Raw genomic sequence first — 21,466 nt, forward strand, 5'->3', positions numbered from 1 at the left:
TCTGTGTGTTATAGTGAGAATTACTACACAGACCACAAGAGTAAATTCAACAGGTCTTTACTGGTTGGAGGTCGGACTATACTGAATACAATATTATTACACTGTGCTTATATACCGGTGTGGTCACCACCGGTATTACGTATACAGCAGCCAAAGAAAGTAGTACCTTTCTTAAGGTGGACCAGGTTACATACACCACAGTGCACTCCCTCTAAGGCAAGTATGTCTTTCCTTAGGTAAGGAGACCAGGACTGTACACAGTACAGTACAGGTGTGGCCTCACCAATGCCTGGTATAATTGTAGTAAGACTTCTTTACTCTTAAACTCTAATCCCTTTGTAACAAAAGCGAACATACCATTTGCTTTCCTAATTGCTTGCTGTATCTGCATGTTAACTTTCTGTGATTCATGTACCAGGACACCCCTCTGAATCTGAAAATAACCTAAATCTGACGAGATGCTTTTGCAACTCATTTTTAGAGTAGATCGAAGGTGTAAAATTCTTCAATTCCCCCGCCCCTCCCCACACTATTTCTCTCCTCTCCTCGGCTCCTGGCCAGTGCAAGCCTCAACAGTGACGGCAGCTTATTTGACATAATGAAGCATTGCAGCAGAGCCCAATCTTGTCCTCACCCAACCTCCATGCACATGCACTTCCAGTAGGGGGGTGCCTGGATAGCCATCAGGAGCAGGAACACTGGCAGATACTTCGAAGGCCAATCGTAGCACCTACTCCTCCGGCAGAGATCAGCTTAGTCAGCACAGAGACGGGATCTTTTGGTGATCTGTATGGCTCAGCTACTCGAGCTGTAACCTCAGTGGGCCATTGGAGAGCCCCGTTCAATTCCTTTAATCAAAAGAGGGGCAAATGGCGAAAATCTCAGCCGCACAATTCTGTGCCTTAATCTTTCTTCTACTCCTAATTTTAAAGACAGCAATCGATTACCTCCGGGATTGTTCACATTTCTCCTGGGGCCCCACTTAATGCTGCCAAATGAACTCTTGCCAGGTCTCCGCTCCCGAGAGTTTCTTTAGGCACAATGAAGGCATAATTGGAGGAATTCCCGGGTTAGCCCACGAATTAAACATAGAAGATAGGAGCAGGAGTAGGCCATTCGGCCCCTCGAGCCTGCTCCGCCATTTAATGCGATCATGGCTGATCATCCAAATTCAGTACCCTGTCCCTGCTTTCTCCCCATATCCCTTGATCCCCTTAGCCTTAATTGCCCCAGAAATGCCCGCACGACCCTGGGAGGGGGGCCTCGGAAGAAAGAAAGTCTTGTATTTATATAGCGCCTTTCATGACCACTGGACGTCCCAAAGTGCTTTACAGCCAATGAAGTACTTTTTGAAGTGTAGTCACTGTTGTAATGTAGGAAACGCGGCAGCCAATTTGCACACAGCAAGCTCCCACAAACAGCAACGTGATAATGGTCCGATAATCTGTTTAAGTGATGTTGATTGAGGGATAAATATTGGCCAGGACACCGGGGATAACTCCCCCTGCTCTTCTTCGAAATAGTGGCCATGGGATCTTTTACATCCACCTGAGAGAGCAGACGGGACCTCGGTTTAACGTCTCATCCGAAAGACGGCATCTCCGACAGTGCAGCACTCCCTCAGTACTGCGCTGGAGTGTCAGCCTAGATTTTTGTGCTCAAGTCTCTGGAGTGGGACTTGAACCCACAACCTTCTGACTCGGGGGCGAGAGAGTCAACCACTAAGCCACGGCCGACACAAGACTCGGCCACACATGCCTCTCCCAACAGAATTTGAGGCATACTTCAAATGGGGATTGAGGTGCAGTCTTAAATCCAGCCCCCGGTGGGAGTTCAGCCCTCACCAGTCCCCCGGGATTTTGTCCCCTTATATGTTTTATAATGAGATAGGATCGCGTGCGTCAATTCGGAAACAAATATCTTTCAATATAACCATAAACCTAGAAAATTAAGTAACAGAAGGATACAAAGAAATAGGACCGTCTTATATCATCCAGTCCGAGTTGTCGAGCCTGTGTTCTATCAGCCTTGTGGGCAAAATCTATCATGGAGAGCTGTTGGAATAGAAACACATCTCAGTGATAGGCTGGAAATCTGTGTCAACGATAGTATAATTACTTTACCATGCGATATGCAATCTATATTATAAGAACTATTAAATGAAGGAATGAATAATTTACTTTTATGTCCCTTTCGAATAATCACAAGGCTGTAATACAAATGAGGGAGGCCATTCAGCCCATCTTGGCTCCTCCATCTAGAATGAAAAAAGAACTCACTTTCCTCTCCATCAATGCATCGAAATGTCTCTTGAATGAATCTAAAGCTTTAATCTCTACTTACCCTACCTAGAAGACTGTCCTGAGAGTTGAAGAAGTTGTTCTTCCTGACAATCTTAACTACACAATATTTCAATAATCAGGGGCATAGATTGAAAGTAATTGGTAGAAGGATTAGAGGGGATTTGAGGAGAACTCTTTTCACCCAGAGGGTGGTGGGGGTCTGGAACTCACTGCCTGAAAGGGTGGTAGAGGCAGAAGCCGTCATCGCATTTAAAAAGTGCTTGGATATGCGCTTGAAGTGCCGTAACCTACAGGGCTACGGACCAAGAGCCGGAAAGTGGGATTAGGCTGGAGAGCTCTTTTTCGTCCGGCACAGACACGATGGGCCGAATGGCCTCCTTCTGTGCTGTAAATTTCTACGACTCTTCCACGACATCTTCCTAAATTGCCCTTTCATCTCTTATAAGCTGTACCACCTTTATTCTAGTGTCCTGGCACACCTTGAAGTGGTGATCCAGTATAATCCTAACGATGCTGTTAAATATCGTGTGTATTAAGATCCCCTTAGGGTTGCTTCTGTTCAAACATAAAGAGCTCCAGTTTCCTCCGTCTTTCCTCGTAACTTAAACCTTTGACGCCTCGTGGCTCTGCTCTGCACCAGCTCCACAGCTTGAATGTTTTCCGCATTCCTCGGTGACCAAAATCAAACACAATACTTGAAGTGCGGCCTGGTCAGGGCGCTGTACAGTTTTTAGCGGGACAACTTACACTGTAATTTAACAAGCTGCTTTGCTTTGTTTTTTTTTTCTGCGGTGACTTGACATTAGGGCTGAGATCCCAACGTTGTGCTCGCGGAGCAGACTCTCGCAGGCAGGGATGGGACAGCCAAGCGGAGACAGTGAAAGCCGGTCTCCTTCGACAGGGCCAAGTAGATGCGCCAAGGTCTGGAGAAGCAGTTCTGGGGTTCGGCCCTAATTTCATGCCAAAACACTGCAAGGGGTCGAACCAACAACAACAACTTATATATTTATAAAGCACCTTTAACATAGTAAAACGTCCCAATGCGCTTCACAGGTGTATTATAAGACAAAAAATTTGACACCGAGCCACATAAGGATATATTAGGGCAGATGACCAAAAGCTTGGTCAAAGAGGTAGGTTTTAAGGAGCGTCTTAAAGGAGGAAAGAGAATTGGAGAGGTTTAGGGAGGGAATTCCAGAGCTTAGGGCCTCGGCAGCTGAAGGCATGGCCGCCAATGGTAGAGCCATTAAAATCAGGGATGCTCAAGAGGGCCATAATGGGAGGTGTGCAGAGATCGCGGAGCGTCGTGGGGCTGGAGGAGATTACCTGTGGTGACAGGTTATGTATTTAACTACATAATATTTGGTAATGAACTAGGCTAGCGAGGCAATGGTGAGCTTCCTCTGAAATTGAGATATACAGGTCAGTAATGACTCAATGTTCATCAAGTTCAATACAGACAGGTTGGCAGCAGCTTTAGTAACGGTCCTCATTCCAGTGGCAGTGAGTGGGTAGAAAAGGACTCACCAATCTGCTTGTCTGAAATGGCCTCAGAAATACCAATTTGTTTTACCTTAGAATTGGTCTCGTGTTTACTTCCAAGTAAATTACTTTACAATCCCTGTCTTATTATTTCTTTTTTTCACCGTAGGGTAGATTTTATGAATTGCTGCTTCCAGCACAGACTTCACTTGCCAGGACTGCGCGTCAGAAATTCAAGAGCGGAGGTCAGAAGGAATTAATTTTAATTAGATGAAACATTGTGCAGTTTGCCCTCACCTCCGCATCCAAATTCACAATATAGGGAGTTCTGTACTGGGAACACTAAATTTGTTAAATCTATTAGAAATCATTGTAATGCTGCTGATCGTTCAAGCCCACGGGATACACAACAGGGGGACTGTCGCCTGAACAGGATGATTGGAACGTATGCTCTTGACTGGATAGCGTTTCTTGCCCATGCTCCCTCTCCTCAAGAGTCTCTCTCATTTTGCAATTGCTATTGGGGGAGAACTTCGGGTCCCCACAGGGGAGTACGCGCTGGGTACTCACGCGTAGGCCCAGCGAAAGTGCCGGTTTTTGTGCATGCACTGCGCATGTGCGGGAAACCGGAACTTCCGTTCCCTTAAAGGAAGGGGTTCACAGGTCGAACGCGTGCGCCGGAGAGGCAGCGCGTACGCCTGGAACTTCCGGTGTTTGTCCAGGTTTCTCTGGGAGAGTAAGTCTCCAGGAGCTACGCTTGTAAAAAGCAGGCGCAAGGCCTGCTTTTAATAAGGTAAGTGGTGAATTAAGTTAAATTAAAACATTTTTTCCACAGGTTTATTATTTTTAAATACTTTAAAGAAAGGTTAAGTTTATTTTTAGCCCCGTTAGAAACTGTAATTAATTTTTTCAAAAATTTAAATTATTGTTTAAAATAGTTATTTCATGTAATTTATAGTTATTTTAAAAATGTGATTTAAACATTTTTTTATTTGAAGTTTTAGTGATGTTTTGGGGCTGAATTGTATTCATAGATTTGACAGCTCTTCCTGTCAAATCTATGATTGAAGCATTCCCTGCTACCATTGGCTCTCCATGGCCCACGTGATCCCAGGGGACGCTTCGAACTAACTGCGCCCCTGGGATACGCAAGCACTGCACGCTGGCAGTTGGAGGAGGCCCAGGATCGGAATCCCACGCGGGCCCACAGCTCAACGGCCAGCGCGCTAGGTAAGTGCAGGTCGGGGGCTTGCACCCGTGGGAAGCCCCCGACCCAAATTTCTGGGCCAATATTGTCTTACGAGAGCAAGCGCTTTCTTTCGTCTTCCGCGCACCCCTAATTTTGTTTCCCCCTCGCCAGTTCTCCTCCCATCACCCCCGGGATGGTGAGCCTTTTGAATCACTGCCAATGCAATTGGCCGGTTGCCAGGAGCCGTACAGCGCGACTCCCCACTTTGTTTTCCCAACTTCCCTGGAGGGAGAGCATCAGGCCTCCGCTCAGTGCCTAACCCACGGGAGACCGGCTGGGGTCAGAAAAATCGGATCAGTGCTGGAATTGAAACTGCATCACATCTCTCCACAGCATCTTGCATTCCTGGTCCAGCATACTGTGCTGCTGTCGGAGCCAATCTGTAAGAATGCGACAACACACAGAGATATTGCCACGTATGACTCCCCGCCCCCCCCCCAACGACTACAGTTAATGTATTTTCAGTTCTGGCACTGACGTTTCTGCAGCTCTTGTGGGTCCATTTGTGGCAGCTGATGCACAGCAGTTCCAAGCAAGTATTTAGGAGTGCATTGTTAAGGCGATGTGCCCACTGAATGGAAACAGCAACGGCTAGCAGAGCATGTTCTACAACTAGAAATGTTCATGTTGAGATAACAGTATTGTCACACAAGACTGTTTAACGCTAAATACCGATAATACAGGTTTGCATTTTTGTAACATGTACAACACAAACAATCTACCTCCCTCCGTGGATCTGTTTATATAAATGCTATTCTATTTTTGCAGGGGCTGCCGTACAATGTGACATTGGGAGACAATGTTTCGTAAACTACCCAATTTCAAAACATTGGGTTTCTTATTACCTTTTGAGCAGGAGAAATATCGTGAAGCTGGATTGTCTCTTGTTCCAGGTTGATCCAAACAAACATCAAACAGGACAGCACTAGAGGAAATAAAGCCTCATATCTGGTTGAAACACAAAGTTGTTAAGAACATAAGAATTAGGAGCAGGAGCAGGCCGTACAGCCCCTCGAGCCTGCTCCGCCATTCAATGAGATCAGGGCTGATCTTCGACCTCAACTCCACTTTCCCGCCCGATCACCATATCCCTCGATTCCCCTAGAGTCCAAACATCTATCGATCTCAGCCTTGAATATACTCAACGACTCAGTATTCACAGCTCTTTGGGATAGAGAATTCCAAAGATTCACAAACCTCTGAGTGAAGAAATTCCTCCTCACTTCTGTCTTAAATGGCCGACACCTTATCCTGAGACTATGCCTCCTAGTTCTAGACTCTCCAGGGGAAGCAGCCTCTCAGCATCTACCCTGCCAATCCCCCTCAGAATATTATATGTTGCAATGAGATCTCCTCTCATTCCTCTAAACTCCAGAGAGTATAATCCCAAACGACTCAATCTCTTCTCATAGGCCAACCCTCTCATCCCAGGGATCAATCTAGTGAACCTTCATTGCACCGCCTCTAAGTCAAGTAAATCCTTCCTTAGATAAGGAGACCAAAAGGCTAAACCACCAATAATAATTCTTCCAACCTCCTCAATATTATACAGCGAAATCTGGGCAAGGTCATTATTTATTCACTGGCAACAAATAAAAGAAAACAAATTGTTTTCCCCTTTTCTTCAACGGGCACTTAGCTCTATGTATCCAATAGCAAATCCGTATGAAAAACAGGTAAACAGGACTGCAGAGCATTCTGGTCGAAGGGATGTCACTTGTTAATTTAGTTTCATGTGTTCACATCACTGGAACCCAATCTCATGAGCACAGAGATTTACGGGGGAATTTTAACCCCGAAACATGGGTGGGAAGTTAAAGTGGAAAAAAATCTCAATCCCGACCAGATCCCGCCCACCCGGTTTAAATGGAGGCGAGGCGGGCAGGCAGCCAATGGTGGTACGGTAGCTTAGTGGTTATGTTACTGGACTAGTAATGCAGAGGCCTGGACTAATAATCCGGAGACGTGAGTTCAAATCCCACCACGGCAACTGGGGAATTTAAAAATTCAATTAATTAAATAATTCTGGAATTAAAAGGGTAGTGTCAGTAATGGTGACCATGTAACTACCGGGCTGTCGTAAAAACCCATCTGGTTCACTAATGTCCTTTAGGGAAGGAAATCTGCTGCCCTTACCCGGTCTGGCCTATATGTGACTGCAGACCCACAGCAATGTGGTTGACTCCTGACTGCCCTCTAACATGGCCCAGCAAGACACTCGGTTGTTTCAAGGCGGCGGCTCACCACCACCTTCGCGAGGGCAATTAGGGATGGGCAATAAATGCTGGCCTCGCCAGCGATGCCCACATCCCGTGACTGAATAAAAAAGAGTGGATATAAAAACAGTTTCTCAAATATTACTGAATACAATTAGGCAAGATGGCTGAAACCACACTCCAATTCTTCTACTTTCCAATTGCTTTCTGTGCAGGAAAGTCAACTCTCGATTTCACCCAAGGATGAAAATTGCATTCATGTGGCATCGCACCTCTTCGCTCAAAAAGATCCCAAAGAATTTTTGCATCCAAGGAATTGCTTTTGATGTCCAGTCATTCTTACTCGGGAGGCAAACGCAGCAGCCAACTTGTGCCCAGCACGGTCCCGCAATTGAATGGATGGCCGGCTAATCTTTTTTTCCCCCCAAGCGGGAAGATGGCAGAGACTCCGGGAAAGTTCCTGCTCTTTTATGAACAGTGCCACGGGAACGCTTGCCACCTGCCTGCGGCAGGCCGGGGCTTCGGTTTAATGTCTCATCTGACGCACGGCATGTGCAACAATGCAGCACTCCCGCAGCAGAGCGCCAGCCTAGTGTGTGCTCAAACCAACAACCTTGTGAGTCAGACACAAAAAATTATAACAAATGAGCTAAGCCAACACACACACACACACACACACACACACACACACATTAAAAACCTCCTCGTTTAATATTAGCTTACCTCAAAGATTCTGCTGTCCTTTCTCCCCATCACCCAGTCTGCTATATATGGTGGAAGTTGTAATACGATTGCTAGTCTGAGCGCAACCATTTATAAGAAGACTAGAACTCAGTGTGTGGAGTGGGATTTTGCAACCAGTCAAAGCAGAACTGGGCAGGTCTGTCTAATAACACCTTGGTGTGAAGAGAGCAATGCATTCCCAGAACAAACAGAACTTAAATAACACTAAAATGTTCTTTGAATCATCCGCCACTTTCCTTGAAAGAAATTGCACAGGTTTACTAACCAATCAAATGAAAAGGCTGGGTAGGTCTATTGTGATAACCTATCCAGAGGGTGGGGGGGGGTCTGGAACTCACTACCTGAAAGGGTGGCAGAGGCAGAAACCCTCACCGCATGTAAAATGCACTTGAAGTGCCGGAACCTACAAGGCCACTGACCAAGGGCTGGAAAGTGGAATTAATCTGGAAAGCTCTTATTCGGCCAGCACAGACACGATGGGCCGAATGGCCACCTTCTGTGATGTAAATTTCTATGATTCTATGAAAGACTTGCATTTCTATAGCGCCTTTAACGACCTCAGGACACTTTACAGCCAATGAAATGAAGTGTAGTCACTGTTGTAATGTAGGAAACACGGCACAGCAAGCTCCCACAAACAGCAATGTGATAATGACCAGATCATGTTTTTTTTTTTAGTGATGTTGGTTGAGGGATAAATATTGGCCCCAGGACACCGGGGAGAGCACCCCCCTGCTCTTCTTCGAAAAATAGTGCCATGGGATCTTTTACGTCTACCTGAGAGTGCAGACGGGGCCCTCAGTTTAACGTCTCACCTGAAAGATGGCACCTCCGACAGTGCAGCACTCCCTCAGCACTGGAGAGGAGTGTCAGCCTAGATTTTTTGTGCTCGAGTCTCTGGAGCGGGACTTGAACTCACAACCTTCTGACTCAGAGGTGAGGGTGCTGCCCACTGAGCCACTGGCTGACGCACAAATTATGTCATTGTTAAGTCTGCTATACATGCTGAAAGCTACAAACTGATTTCAGGGATAAGCTTTGCGATCTATGACCATACTGGAACTCAACACGCACACCAGCTTTCCTAACCAATCCAATGAAAGGATGGGTAGGTCTATGTGACAACCTATTGTTGTGATGGCAACAGTCAGCTATGGTCTTGCCCATCTAGCTGATAGTTTACTGTCTTATTACGTTTATGAAAAGATAATTACTGTAATTAAAATTTTATAGACTATAAAAAGTACTTACAAACAACTATTTTAGTGTCACACTTTATTGGAAACCAACATATTTAAAGTATTGTTAGATAAGCTGTGGCATCGAAAACATTCCTTTTTTTTTAAGGAATGAACAAAACATTAAGGGGGAGAAATTGGGTTGAGGCGCCAAAGTGGCGCCAAGTTCGCCTGGGCGCTGATTTTTGCGCAGCGTTCGGAGCATTAACGAACGTCAGAAATTCAGTTTCAGTGCCCCTAGAGGGAGACGGGGCGAGGCTCGAGGCGCTCCACGTCCCTCTTAGGGCGCTGAAACTGAATATCGCAGCGCAACGTGCCGCAGCGCCACACGCTGCGGCACGGCACGCTGCGGTACTGCAGGCCTTCCTCCCATTGTTAAGGGGGAGGGGCCTGCAACAGCGCGATCCCCGATCGCGAGTGCCGGCAAAAGAGCCCGGCGCCGAGGAGAAGTGCCGGGCTCTCGGGAAACAGCCGGCAATGCCGCGGCGGGGGGGGGGGGGGGGGGGGGCGCGCGGTCAGGAGGCCGGGGACGGAGGTGCTGGCAGGCGGCCGCTGAAAAAGGCGGCCGCCCCGCACCTCCACCTTAACTTGCGCCACTGCCGGCACAGCAAGGGCCCCTGAACCGGGCGCGGGTAGCGAACGGCGCTACAGCGGCGTTCGCTACCAAATATCACGATCGGGGCACTAATGGGGCGCTGCGCACACCGATGACATCATCGGTGGTGGCGCAGCGCAACAGGCTAACGCCACCATTAGCGTCCCCACTGAATATCGCGGGAGGCGCGGCCAGTGGCGCTACAGCCACTGACTGCTCTCTTTAGGCACTAATAGGTGGCGCTACATACCCAATTTCTCCCCCTAATAGTCTAATTTGATAAGTCTCTAAAGGGAGTGTTTATTGTTGGCAGGTTGTCAACAGATTGGGACAATTTTTATACAATACTCCCCCGCTTTACTTTCAAAATATAGCCTCCATACAAGAAGGGCAATCGAATAGGCTTGCGCTAAATAGTTTTGAAAGGGAGGGGGACAATGCGTGAGAAAAGGAAGCCAGTGACAACATCGAGAAGCATGGGGGGGGGGGGGCGGGCAGGAAAGGAAATGGGAGCGCTTAGGAGGTGGCTAAGGAGGGGCTTACGGGAGAAACAGGTGGGTCTCGTGGAAGAGATGTTCTCGGAGAGGGTAGGGGCAAGGTAGAGAAACTGCAGAGTGACAGGGAATCGGGCGGGGTGGGGGGGGGGGGGGGGCGGAGATGAGTAGCTACTTGGTCAGGTGAAGGTGGCAAAAAAGAAAGTTTTCCCACAGGTGGTCTGACTCTTCGAGATGAAGAAATCCATGGGCTCTCTGCATTTACAATGCAAAATAACAAAGGGTTTACAAACATCACCATTATACACCTGTGCTTATATCGCATTCCCAATATGAAGACGCTATTTAACTGCATTTTTTTTTGCATGTGATGGTATAAAATTTATTACTAACATATCTCCTATTGAGGGAGGCTAAATGATGACAACAACTTGTATTTATATAGCGCCTTTAACATAGTAAAACGTCGCAAGGCGCGGCACAGGAGCATTATAAGACAAAAAATTTGACACCGAGCCACATAAGGAGAAATTAGGGCAGGTGACCAAAAGCTTGGTCCAAGAGGTAGGTTTTAAGGAGCGTCTTAAAGGAGGAGAGAGAGAGAGATAGCGAGGCGAAGAGGTTTAGGGAGGGAATTCCAGAGCTCAGGGCCCAGGCAGCTGAAGGCACGGCCACCAATGGTGGAGCGATTATAATCGGGGTGCGCAAGAGGCCAGAATTAGAGGAGCGCAGATTCATACAGTGCCTTTAACACAGAAAACCATTCCAAGGTGGTTCACAGAGGTGTAAGAAAAACAATAATGTAGAGCTAAAGAAGAAATAAAGAGAAAGTCTTGCATTTATATAGCGGCTGTCACGATCACCGGACGTCCCAAAGTGCTTTACAGCCAATGAAGTACTTTTTGAAGTGTGATCACTGTCGTCATGTAGGAAACGTGGCAGCCAATTAACACTCAGCAAGCTCCCACAAACAGCAATGTGATAATGACCAGATCATCTGTTTTAGTGATGTTGGTTGAGGGATAAATATTGGCCCCAGGACACCTGGGGAAACTCCCCCACAATTCTTCGAATAGTGTCATGAGATCTTTCACAGCACCTCCTGGGGTGTCAGCCCAGATTTTTGTGCTCAAGTCTCTGGAGCGGGACTTTGAAACCACAACCTTCTGACTCAGAGGGGAGGGTGCTTCCCAACAGAGTCACGGCTGACACAATATTAGGAAAGGGTGACTAAAGGTTACTCTTTGAGGAAGAAAGATAGGGAGGAAATTTAGCAAAAAGAGGTTCAGGGAGGGAAAGGGGCCTGTAGGAGAGATGCAAAGCTACAGAGATGGAAGTAGGCGGTCGGTCATCGTGATAGAGAGGATATGGGGATCTGAAACTCAGCTTGGGGTCAAACAGGACAGCAAGGTTGCTAACAATCTGGTTCGGCCCGAGATAGCGACTGGGGGGAAGGTGTCTTACCAGTGGTGAGGGCACAGGTTTGGTGCTGGAAGCCAAAGACGATGGCTTTGGTCTTCGCAATGTTTAGCTAGAGGAAGTTATGGTTAATCAGGAGTGAATGTCATTCTTACACTTCTGAAAATGACTGACCTGACCAGTTCCATGAGTCAAAAAAAAAGTAGCAATAATGCAAGATCAGCAGCACTTGCATTCTCCCTCTATCCTCACCTTAACCTCTCAAACCAAACCCACGGTAAATCCTTCCCTCCACTTCTTCCCTGAACAATACAGCACTCAAAAAACAAAAATAAACTCCCTATTCTCACGCACTCAAAGCAACACCCGTGACCACAATCGATATTAAATGTGCGTGCCAATTATGCAGGTTACTCACCATTTGCACTGCTCTACCATCTAAAAGAATCCCAAGAAATGGACCCCGTCATGGGAATGGGGGAAATACAGTGTATTGGGAAGTTAGCATCGCTCATGGAGCCCATGGTGTTCTTGTTAGGTATTGTATTTTTTTTATTCATTCACGGGATGTGGGCATCGCTGGCAAGGCCAGCATTTATTGCCCAATCCCAATTGCCCTCGAGACGTTGAATACAACTGAGTGACAGGGGGCAGTTAGGAGTCAACCACATTGCTGTGGGTCTGGAGTCACATATGGAAATCTGCCGTAAGGGCGGCAGGATTCCTTCCCTAAAGGACGTTAATGAACCAGGTGGGTTTTTACAACAATCCGATAGTTTCACGGTCACCATTACTGACACTAGCTTTTTATTCCAGATTTATTTAATTAACTGAATTTAAATTCCCCAGCTGCCGTGGTGGGACTTGAACTCATGTCTCTGGATCATTAGTCCAGGCCTCTGGATTACTAGTCCAGTGACATAACCATGGTAAAAAGCACAATTTCATTCCGATATCAAAGCATGACTTTTGTTGTATGAATAAATGATGCTGGATTATGAAGGATCACTGGAACCTCGCTTTTAGAAACGTACAATAACCTTGCGCTGTACAGTCTGCTACACTTTGACCTCAATTACACACGGTTCTATTTAAACACAAAGCATACAAAATATCCTTGGTTAAACATGCATTTGTGCAACAGACAAGGACAGCAGTATAATCAACAATGCGTACCTTACAGAATATTCAGAGGTATGGAAGGATTCGGTATTTGGTATAAATTTACCCCCCACCCCCCAACAAAGAAAACTGTACAAAGCCTTAGGACTGGCTATTTGAAGGGTCTCAATAAGAGATTAGCAGCAATTTGAGAAAGGATACCCTGTGCTGAGCAAGAGGTAGGTGGACATCAATGAGAGGTAAATGCTTAGCAGTCGTTGGAGGAGAAATGTTGAGCTAAGTAAAGGCATCAGCAAGGAGGAGGCTGTAACAAAACACAGTGAGGGATAGTCAATAGCGCGGCAGTGTCAAACATCAATGTAAAAATGTGGTATCGAGTCACTGAAAGTGGCATCTCACCTGTCAGAGGTGCACTGTCGGATGAGACGTTAAACCGAGGCCCCCTCTGCCCTCTCAGGTGGACGTAACAGATCCCATGGCACTATTTCAAAGAAGAGCAGGGGAGTTCTCCCCGGTGTCCTGGGGCCAATATTTATCCCTTAAATCAACATCACTAAAACATTATCTGGACATTATCACATTGCTGTTTGTGGGAGCTTGCTGTGCGCAAATTGGCTGCCACATTTTCTACATTACAACAGTGACTACACTTCAAAAAGTACTTCATTAGTTGTAAAGCGCTTTGGGACGTCCGATGGTCGTGGAAGGCGCTACAGAAACGCATGTCTTTCTCTTCTTTCTTTTAAACATTTAGGTACAAAATAAAACTTTTACTTGACTTCAAAACTGAGCATTCCTGTAAGACCACCAATAGTTAAAAAAAAATCTTATAAAGAAAAAGCTTCCATTTATGTCGCACCTTCCATGACCTCAGGACATCCCAAAGTGCTTCACAGCCAATGAAGTACTTTTAAAGTGTAGTCACTTTGATAATGTAGGCAAATGCGGCAGCCAATCTGTGCACAGAAAGCTCCCACAAACAACAATGAGAAAAAATGACTAGGTGGCCTGTTTTAGTGATTTTGGTTGAGGGATAAATGTTAGCCAGGATGACGGGAAGGTTTCCCCTGTTCTTCTTTGCATAGTGCCATGGAATCTTTTACACCCACCCGAGAGGGGGCAGATGGGCCTCGGGTAAACGTCTCATCTAATTTCGAAATGTAGTCATTGCCGAAATGTAGGGAAACACAGTGGCCGATTTGTGAACAGCAATGTCTCACAAGCAGCAATGAGATAAATCTGTTTTAGTGATGCTGGTTGAGGGGCGACATAAGAAAACTACGAGGCACTTGGTCTAAGCGTTAAACAAAGCTTTAATTAACTGTTTTACAACATGGAGGTCTAGTTGTGTCCTTCACTAGTTCCTGTTAAGAATATCCTGCGCAAGCTGGGCCCGTGCCCGAGTATTTATACTCTCCCTGGACAGCGCCACTTGCAGGCCGCTCAGTATTATTTCATAAGTCTTTCTTTCATGAATGACTGATTCATGTCAAGGGGCATGTGTTGGACAGGACATCAGGAGAACTTTCCAGCCCTTTGTCGAATAATGCCATTGGATCTTTAATGTCGACAGGAGAGGCCAGACAAGCCCTCGGTTTAATGTCACGTCCAAAAGACATCACCTCAGACAGTGCAGCACTTCCTCAGTATGGATAATAAGGAAATGGCAGATGTTCAATGTGTACTTTGCATCCATTATCAAGGTTGAAGAAGGGGACAGAATGCCAGTGGTACAAGGGAACTTAAAAATAAGTCAAGAGTATGAACTTAGTGGATTTAATACAACTTTTTAAAATGGTGATAGAGAAAATAATGGGACTTAAGATAGACAAATCTCCAGGACCTGATTGGTTCCACCTCAGGTATTATTAGAAGTTGGTGAAGAAATTGCAGTTGCATTAGCAATATGTTTCCAAAGCTCTCTAGATTCAGGAGTTGTGCCTTTGAATTAAAAAACTGCAAATGTCACTCCATTGTTTGAGAAGGGAGGGAGGGAGAAACCAGGCAACTACAGACCTGTCAGGTTAACATCAGTTGTGGGGAAGTTACTGGAAGCCATCACATATTATCTCATTGAAACATAAGATTCTGAGGGGGATTGACAGGGTTAGGGTTGTTTCCCTTGGCTGGAGAGTCTAGAACCAGGGGTCACAGTCTCAGGATAAGGGGTCGGCCATTTAAGATTGAGATGAGGAGGAATTTCTTCACTCAGCGGGTTGTGAATCTTTGGCATTCTCTAGCCCAAAGCACTTAGGATGCTGAATCGTTGAGTATATTCAAGGTTAAGATATAGATTTTTGGACTCTAGGGGAATCAAGGGACGTGGGGATCGGGCGGGAAAGTGGAGTTGAGGTCGAAGATCAGCCATGATCTTATTGAATGGCGGAGCAGGTTCGGGGGGTTGGATGGCCCACTCCTGCTCCTAATTCTTATCATCAGAAACAGAGTTACTGAGCACTTGGACACGTGTCAGCTGATCAGAGTGAATCAGCATGGATTTGTGAAGGGTTGGTCATGTCTGACTAATCAAGCTGAGCTTTTTGAGGTGGTCACTAACATGGTGGATATTGGAGTGTCTATGGATGTTCTCAATATGGACTTCTAGAAGGCATTCGATAAGGTTCCGCACAAGAGATTATTAGCAAAAATGAGAGCGCACGGAATTGGAGGTACCCTCCTGACATGGTCGGTAATTGTCGGGAGGTAGGAGACAAACAGTAGGGATAAATCGTTTGTTCTCAATTTGGCGGGATGTGACAAGTGGTGTTCCCCAGGGATCTGGACTGGGGCCTCAGCTTTTCACCATATATACTAATGACTTGGATGAAGCAATGGAGAGTTGTATATCCAAGTTTGCAAGTGACACTAAGTTAGGAGACGCAGTAAGTTGTGTGGATGGGAGCAGGACGTTGCAAAGGGACACAGACGGATTAAATGAATGGGGGGAAATACTACAGCAGATGGAGTTCAATGTGGAGAAGTCTGAGGCTATCCACTTTTAACCCGAGAAAGATAAGTCGGAATATTTTATTAATGGTGAGAGACTAGGAACTGGGGAGGAGCAAAGGGATTTGGTGTCCGCACTCTCTAATCACTAAAAGCTGGCGTACAGGTACAAAGAGTAATTCAAAAGGCTAACAGAATGTTGGCCGTCACCTCAAATGTTGGAAGTTCTAGTGACGAAGTGACGCTTCAGTCATGCAGAGCTTTGGTCAGATCCCATCTGGAGTATTGCGTTCAGTTCTGGGCATCTTAGGAAACACATATGTGCCTTGGTTGGGGTACAGTTCATCAGAATGATACCAGGGTTTAAATTATGAAGACAGGTTGCATAAACTTGGCTTGTAGTCCTTTGAGTTTAGAAGGTTGAGGGCTGAACTAAACGAGCTGTTTAAAATAATAAAGGGATTTGATAGGGTAGATACAGAGAAACTATTTCCTCTGTTGGGAGAATCCAGAACAAGGGGCATAATCTTAAAATTAGAGCTCGGGCATTTAGGAGTGAAATCAGGAAGCACTTTTTCCACACAAAGGGTGGTGAAAATGAGGAATTTGTTCACCAACAGGCTGTGGCTGATGCGGGTCAATTGGAGCTTCCAAGACTGAGATTGATAGACTTTTGTTAGGTAAGGGCATCAAGGATATGGATCAAAGGAGTAGGCCATTCAGCCCCTTGGATCTGTTCTGCCGTTTAAATTAGATGATAGTTGATCTGTACCTCAAGGACATTTACCCTCAAATCTCTGGACTGGGACTTCAACCCATGCCTTCTGATTCAGAGATGATAGCTCGACCACTGAGCCATGGCTGATACTGGTGTTTTTGGTTTTTTAACCAGCTGGGAGAAGGGGCAGGTTTCCTGCTACAGTTATGCTGCTTCTGAGCCATTCACACGGTTCGATGATCACCTCAGCTCTACCCCCTTCAGAGAGCGGTTCCGATGGCAACTGAGCATCCCCCACCTAGCCCACGGGGCAATGTCACTGTGTCACAAAAAATTATTGACGTTACAAGGTATTGGTGAGACCACACCTTGAGTACTGCGTACAGTTTTGGTCTCCTTATTTAAGGAAGGATACACTTGCATTGGAGGCAGATCAGAGACGATTCACTCGGTTAATTCCAGAGATGAGGGGTTTGACTTATGAAGAAAGGTTGAGCAGGCTGGGCCTGTACTCATTAGAATTTAGAAGAATGAGAGGTGATCTTATTGAAACATGTAAGATACTGAGGGGGCTCGACAAGGTAGATGCAGAGAGGATGTTTCCCCTCATGGGGAAATCTAGAACTCGGGGGCACAGTTTCAGAATAAAGGGTCGCCCTTTTAGAACTGAGATGAGGAGGAATTTCTTCTCTCAGATGGTCGTAAATCTGTGGAATTCTCTGCCCCAGAGAGCCGTGGAGGCTGGGTCATTAAATACATTTAAGGTGGAGATAGGCAGATTTTTGCAAGATAAGGGAGTGAAGGGGTATGGGGAGCGGGCGGGGAAGTAGCTTTGAGCCCAAGATCAGCCATGATTTTATTGAATGGCGGAGCAGGCTCGAGGGGACGAGTGGCCGACTCCTGCTCCTATTTATGGTGTTCTTTTGTTCTAATGTTTGGAAACCTTCTTGTAGCACGCACTTACCGAGTGTTGTCCAGCTGATGACCTGACTGGTTAAAGGCAGCCCGTGTTTAAGAGCCAAACTGGAGTGGGTCATGTTCACAATATAGATCGACAGAACAATGCTCAGGATCTGCAAGCAAACACAGGTCTTGCATTAAATCGCTTTCTTACTATTAAACACTGCAGTCCCAAAAATTCTAAGAGGCTGCCTGAATTGACATTATAATTAAGTGCGAATAACAATGTGAATGATTTGGACAACACGGCGATGGACCATCTCGCTGGACCAGTGGAGTAGAAGTCAGGCATTTCCACCTCTACAATTCCTCAAAGTGATCCTCAGCTCAGCTGTACGGTCGGGAGGGAGGCCAAGTAACGCCAGGTATTTGTAGGTGCTTGTCTACAGCCGTGGCGAGTGTCACGAGGTTGGAAGGGGGCCACAGATAAGGAAATACTGTTAAGAACCCAACCACCACTGGCTACTTTGGTGCACATCCCATCAACCGTATCAAGAAAATTCAGGCAGCAAATTCAATGCTCACTCATGCATGGTACAAAAAGAGCTACTACAAAAAAAAACTGAAGTGCACTGCCTGTGTATGCTATTATAAATAATTAAAAATTAGTTTATATGCTATTCTGACCTTCAATCTTTTGAAATGAATGTTAGAATTTTAGTATAAGCCCGCGACCTCTACCACCTAGAAGGACAAGGGCAGCAGGCGCACGGGGAACACCACCACCTCCAAGTTCCCCTCCAAGTCACACAGCATCCTGACTTAGAAATATATCGGCCGTTCCTTCATCGTCGCTAGGTCAAAATCCTGGAACTCCCTCCCTAACAGCACTGTGGGAGCACCTTCACCACACGGACCGCAGCGAGTCAAGAAGGCGGCTCACCACCACCTTCTCGAGGGCAACTAGGGCTGGGCAATAAATGCTGGCCTTGCCAGCGATGCCCACATCCCAGGAACAAATTTTTTTTTAAAGTATGTTTTTAGGTGAAAAAATATCACTGCATTGCAATTATTGACTTCTCTGGTGAGCTGACTGATGAGAGGGGCTCCTCTTTCACTACCACCACTAATCATTTCTCCCCCACCAACCCACCCCCCAACTGCCCCCACTGGTTTCAGGCTGTACTATAAAAGGAACAAACCATCAGTGCGGTTAATGGTTAGCGACATTTAACTAATAAAAGGTTTCCTTTCTAAAAAAATTAATTTGAAACATAAAAATGTTGTTGATGTGAGGAGGCTAAAACAAAAAAACAAAAAGTAGCCAGGGTTACTGCTCCCAATCGGAATGCACTGGCTCTTGTAGGAAGGGCATATGGATGGATATCAAGTGAGGTCAGGGCCCGACATTCACTGCTGAGGTCCACTCACGAAAATCGGCGACTTGAGTGAGCCACGACAAGGGATTTGATGGCATCTGGACGAGAAAAAATTGGACGAGGAAACAGACGTGGAAAAATCTAAATTTATAATCTATGTATACAGAAAGAAAGACAGACTTGCATTTATACAGCGCCTTTTACGACCACCGGACGTCTCAAAGTGCTTTACAGCCAATGAAGTACTTTCTGAAGTGTAGTCACTGTTGTAAGGTGGGAAACACGGCAGCCAATTTGCGCACAGCAAGCTCCCACAAACAGCAAATGACCAGATAATCTGTTTTTAGTGATATTGGTTGAGAGATAAATATTGGCCCCAGGGCACCGGGGAGAACTCCCCTGCTCTTCTTCGAAATAGTGGCCATGGGATCTTTTACGTCCACCTGAGAGAGCAGACGGGCTCGGTTTAACATCTCATCCGAAAGACGGCACCTCCGACAGTGCAGCAACTCCCTCAGCACTGCACCGGGAGTGTCAGCCTAGATTTATGCGCTCAAGTCCCCTGGAGTGGGGACTTGAACCCACAACCCTTCTGACTCCACAGCTGACACTTCCGAGAACTAGCAGAAGATAGAAACAAGAGAAATGAACGTGAAACTTTCTTTATTGGTTCAGCTGTTTTTTCTATTCTTTTCCACTGATTCTGGGCACCACTAACACTTTTTGAAGGATTTCATTTGTGCAAATTTTATGTATTAAATGTGCACTTGTCAAAAGTGCCGGTGAAAATTTGTATTCGGAGCGGTAACAGCATAATGAGAATTGTGAACATCACGCAATTAGCAATCACAATGCTGCAATGATAAAAGGAATGTTTTCTTTAAAGGCTGTGTAACTAATTACAGTACATGTTGCTAATAGTAATTCAAAGTACAGGATAAGAATGTGAGTCTGTATAAATATATGAGGAATATATATCCAAACCTGTGCGGTGTAGATGCTTCGGTTTACTGCAGTTTCAACTGCTTTTGTCTTTGCAGTCTTGAAAGAAGTGAGGAAGCTGAAGCTGCAGATGACAGTCAGTGATCCAGCTCCTGTTCTGTTTCCATCAAAAGACATCAAATTAAAATATACCAGTTGATCTCCTGTGACATTGAGTCAGCCGCTCAGCCACTTGAGCCGGTTAAAATCACAAGCATAAAAATTAGGTGGCGCCCCAAAAAAGTTAGCACCCCCGCGGCCGACTTTCCCAGGTAGTGCCCCGAGAGGGAGGAGGGGCACCACTGGAAGCACCCTGCGTCCCTCTTGGGGCGCTGTGAGCCAATATCATAGAAGATAGGAGCAGGAGTAGGCCAATCGGCCCCTCGAGCCTGTTCCGCCATTTAATGAGATCATGGCTGATTATCCAAACTCAGTACCCTGTGCCTGCCTTCTCCCCATATCCCTTGATCCCTTTAGCCTTAAGAAATATATCTAACTCCTTCTTGAATATATTTAATGAATTGGCCTCAACTGCCTTTTGTGGTAGAGAATTCCACAGGTTCACCACTCTCTGGGTGAAGAAATTCCTCCTCATCTCTGTCCTAAATGGCTTACCCCTTATCTTTAGACTGTGACCCCTGGTTCTGGACTCCCCGACCATCAGGAACATCCTTCCTGCATCTAGTCTGTCTAGTCCTGTTAGAATTTTATAAGTTTCAATGAGATCCCCTCTCATTCTTCTAAACTCCAGCGAGTATAAGCCCAATCGACCCAATCTCTCCTCAGCAGCAACGCCAAGCTGGGCCACCAGGGATCGGGAGTGCCGGCAAACGAGCCCGTCACTCAAGAGGAGTGCTGGGCTCATGGAGAGCAGCCAGCACCCCGCAGGGGGGGCTTCACGGGGCGGGGGGGGGGGGCCGGGGACAGCAACGGGGGCAGGTGCTGGCAGGCGGCCAGCAACAAAAATGGCCACCCGCTACCTCCCCTTTAACTAGCGCCGCCCCGGCCGCAGGTAGGCACCCCTGACCCCGGTGGACATAGCGTCTGGCGCTAAGTCGGGGGGGCGCCACCCAATATTACAGCTGGGGCGGGAGCGGGGCGCTGCGCACAGCGATGACGCCATCGCCGGTGGGCGCAACGCTGCACGGCGCTAACGATTAGCGCTGCCGTTAACCTCCCGCTGCATTTCGTGGGAGGCATTAGCGGCGCTGCACCCAGACGCTAGTTGATTTGCGTCCCGTTAGCCAAAATCAACCGAATTTGGCCCCCATAGATTCACAGAATCGTACAGCACAGGAGGCAGCCATTCGGCCCATCCTGCCTGTGCTGGCTCTTTGGTAGAGCGATCCAATTAATCCCACTCCCCCCGCTCTCTCCCCATAGCCCCTGCAAATTTCTCCTTTTCAAGTACATACCCACTACGCTAATCTATAATAAATTGAATATTTCATCACAGTAAATCTTCCAGCCCAGGTTTTAACATGGTGCAGTGTGATTTCCAGGGGCCACGCTTGCTGTTTTATGGAGATAAATGGTAATTTTACGACAGATATCAGGAAATTCTTCACAGAGAGAGAAAACACCCTGCAGAATAAACTTCCAAATAGAGCAGTGGAGGTGAAAAGGCTGGATGCATTGAAGGAACGCTTGAACGTTCCGCCATTCAGTCTGATCATGGCT

General features: G+C 46.5%; 1 protein-coding gene across 3 annotated transcripts in view; it reads right to left on the minus strand.

Moving 5' to 3' along the window:
• pign (phosphatidylinositol glycan anchor biosynthesis, class N) overlaps nucleotides 1-21,466 on the minus strand; it is a 154,009-nt gene that overhangs the window by 34,320 nt on the left and 98,223 nt on the right. Inside the window, exons 20-25 of one of the 3 annotated variants that reach the window (XM_085989264.1) lie at nucleotides 19,790-19,904; nucleotides 17,491-17,599; nucleotides 13,064-13,166; nucleotides 5,880-5,982; nucleotides 3,051-3,272; nucleotides 1,968-2,054 (exon numbers count right to left, since the gene is read on the minus strand). In XM_085989264.1, the coding sequence (XP_085845390.1) occupies nucleotides 1,968-2,054; nucleotides 3,051-3,272; nucleotides 5,880-5,982; nucleotides 13,064-13,166; nucleotides 17,491-17,599; nucleotides 19,790-19,904 (739 nt within the window). Of the gene's footprint in view, nucleotides 1-1,967; nucleotides 2,055-2,180; nucleotides 2,258-3,050; nucleotides 3,273-5,879; nucleotides 5,983-13,063; nucleotides 13,167-17,490; nucleotides 17,600-19,789; nucleotides 19,905-21,466 lie in introns of those variants that run through there. The other 2 variants (XM_085989266.1, XM_085989265.1) reach the window with 2 other exon arrangements.

This window comes from Somniosus microcephalus, chromosome 5 (genome assembly GCF_052327205.1).
Source record: "Somniosus microcephalus isolate GS21.2 chromosome 5, FLI_Smic_1.0, whole genome shotgun sequence".
In the NCBI taxonomy this organism is placed as follows: domain Eukaryota; kingdom Metazoa; phylum Chordata; class Chondrichthyes; order Squaliformes; family Somniosidae; genus Somniosus; species Somniosus microcephalus.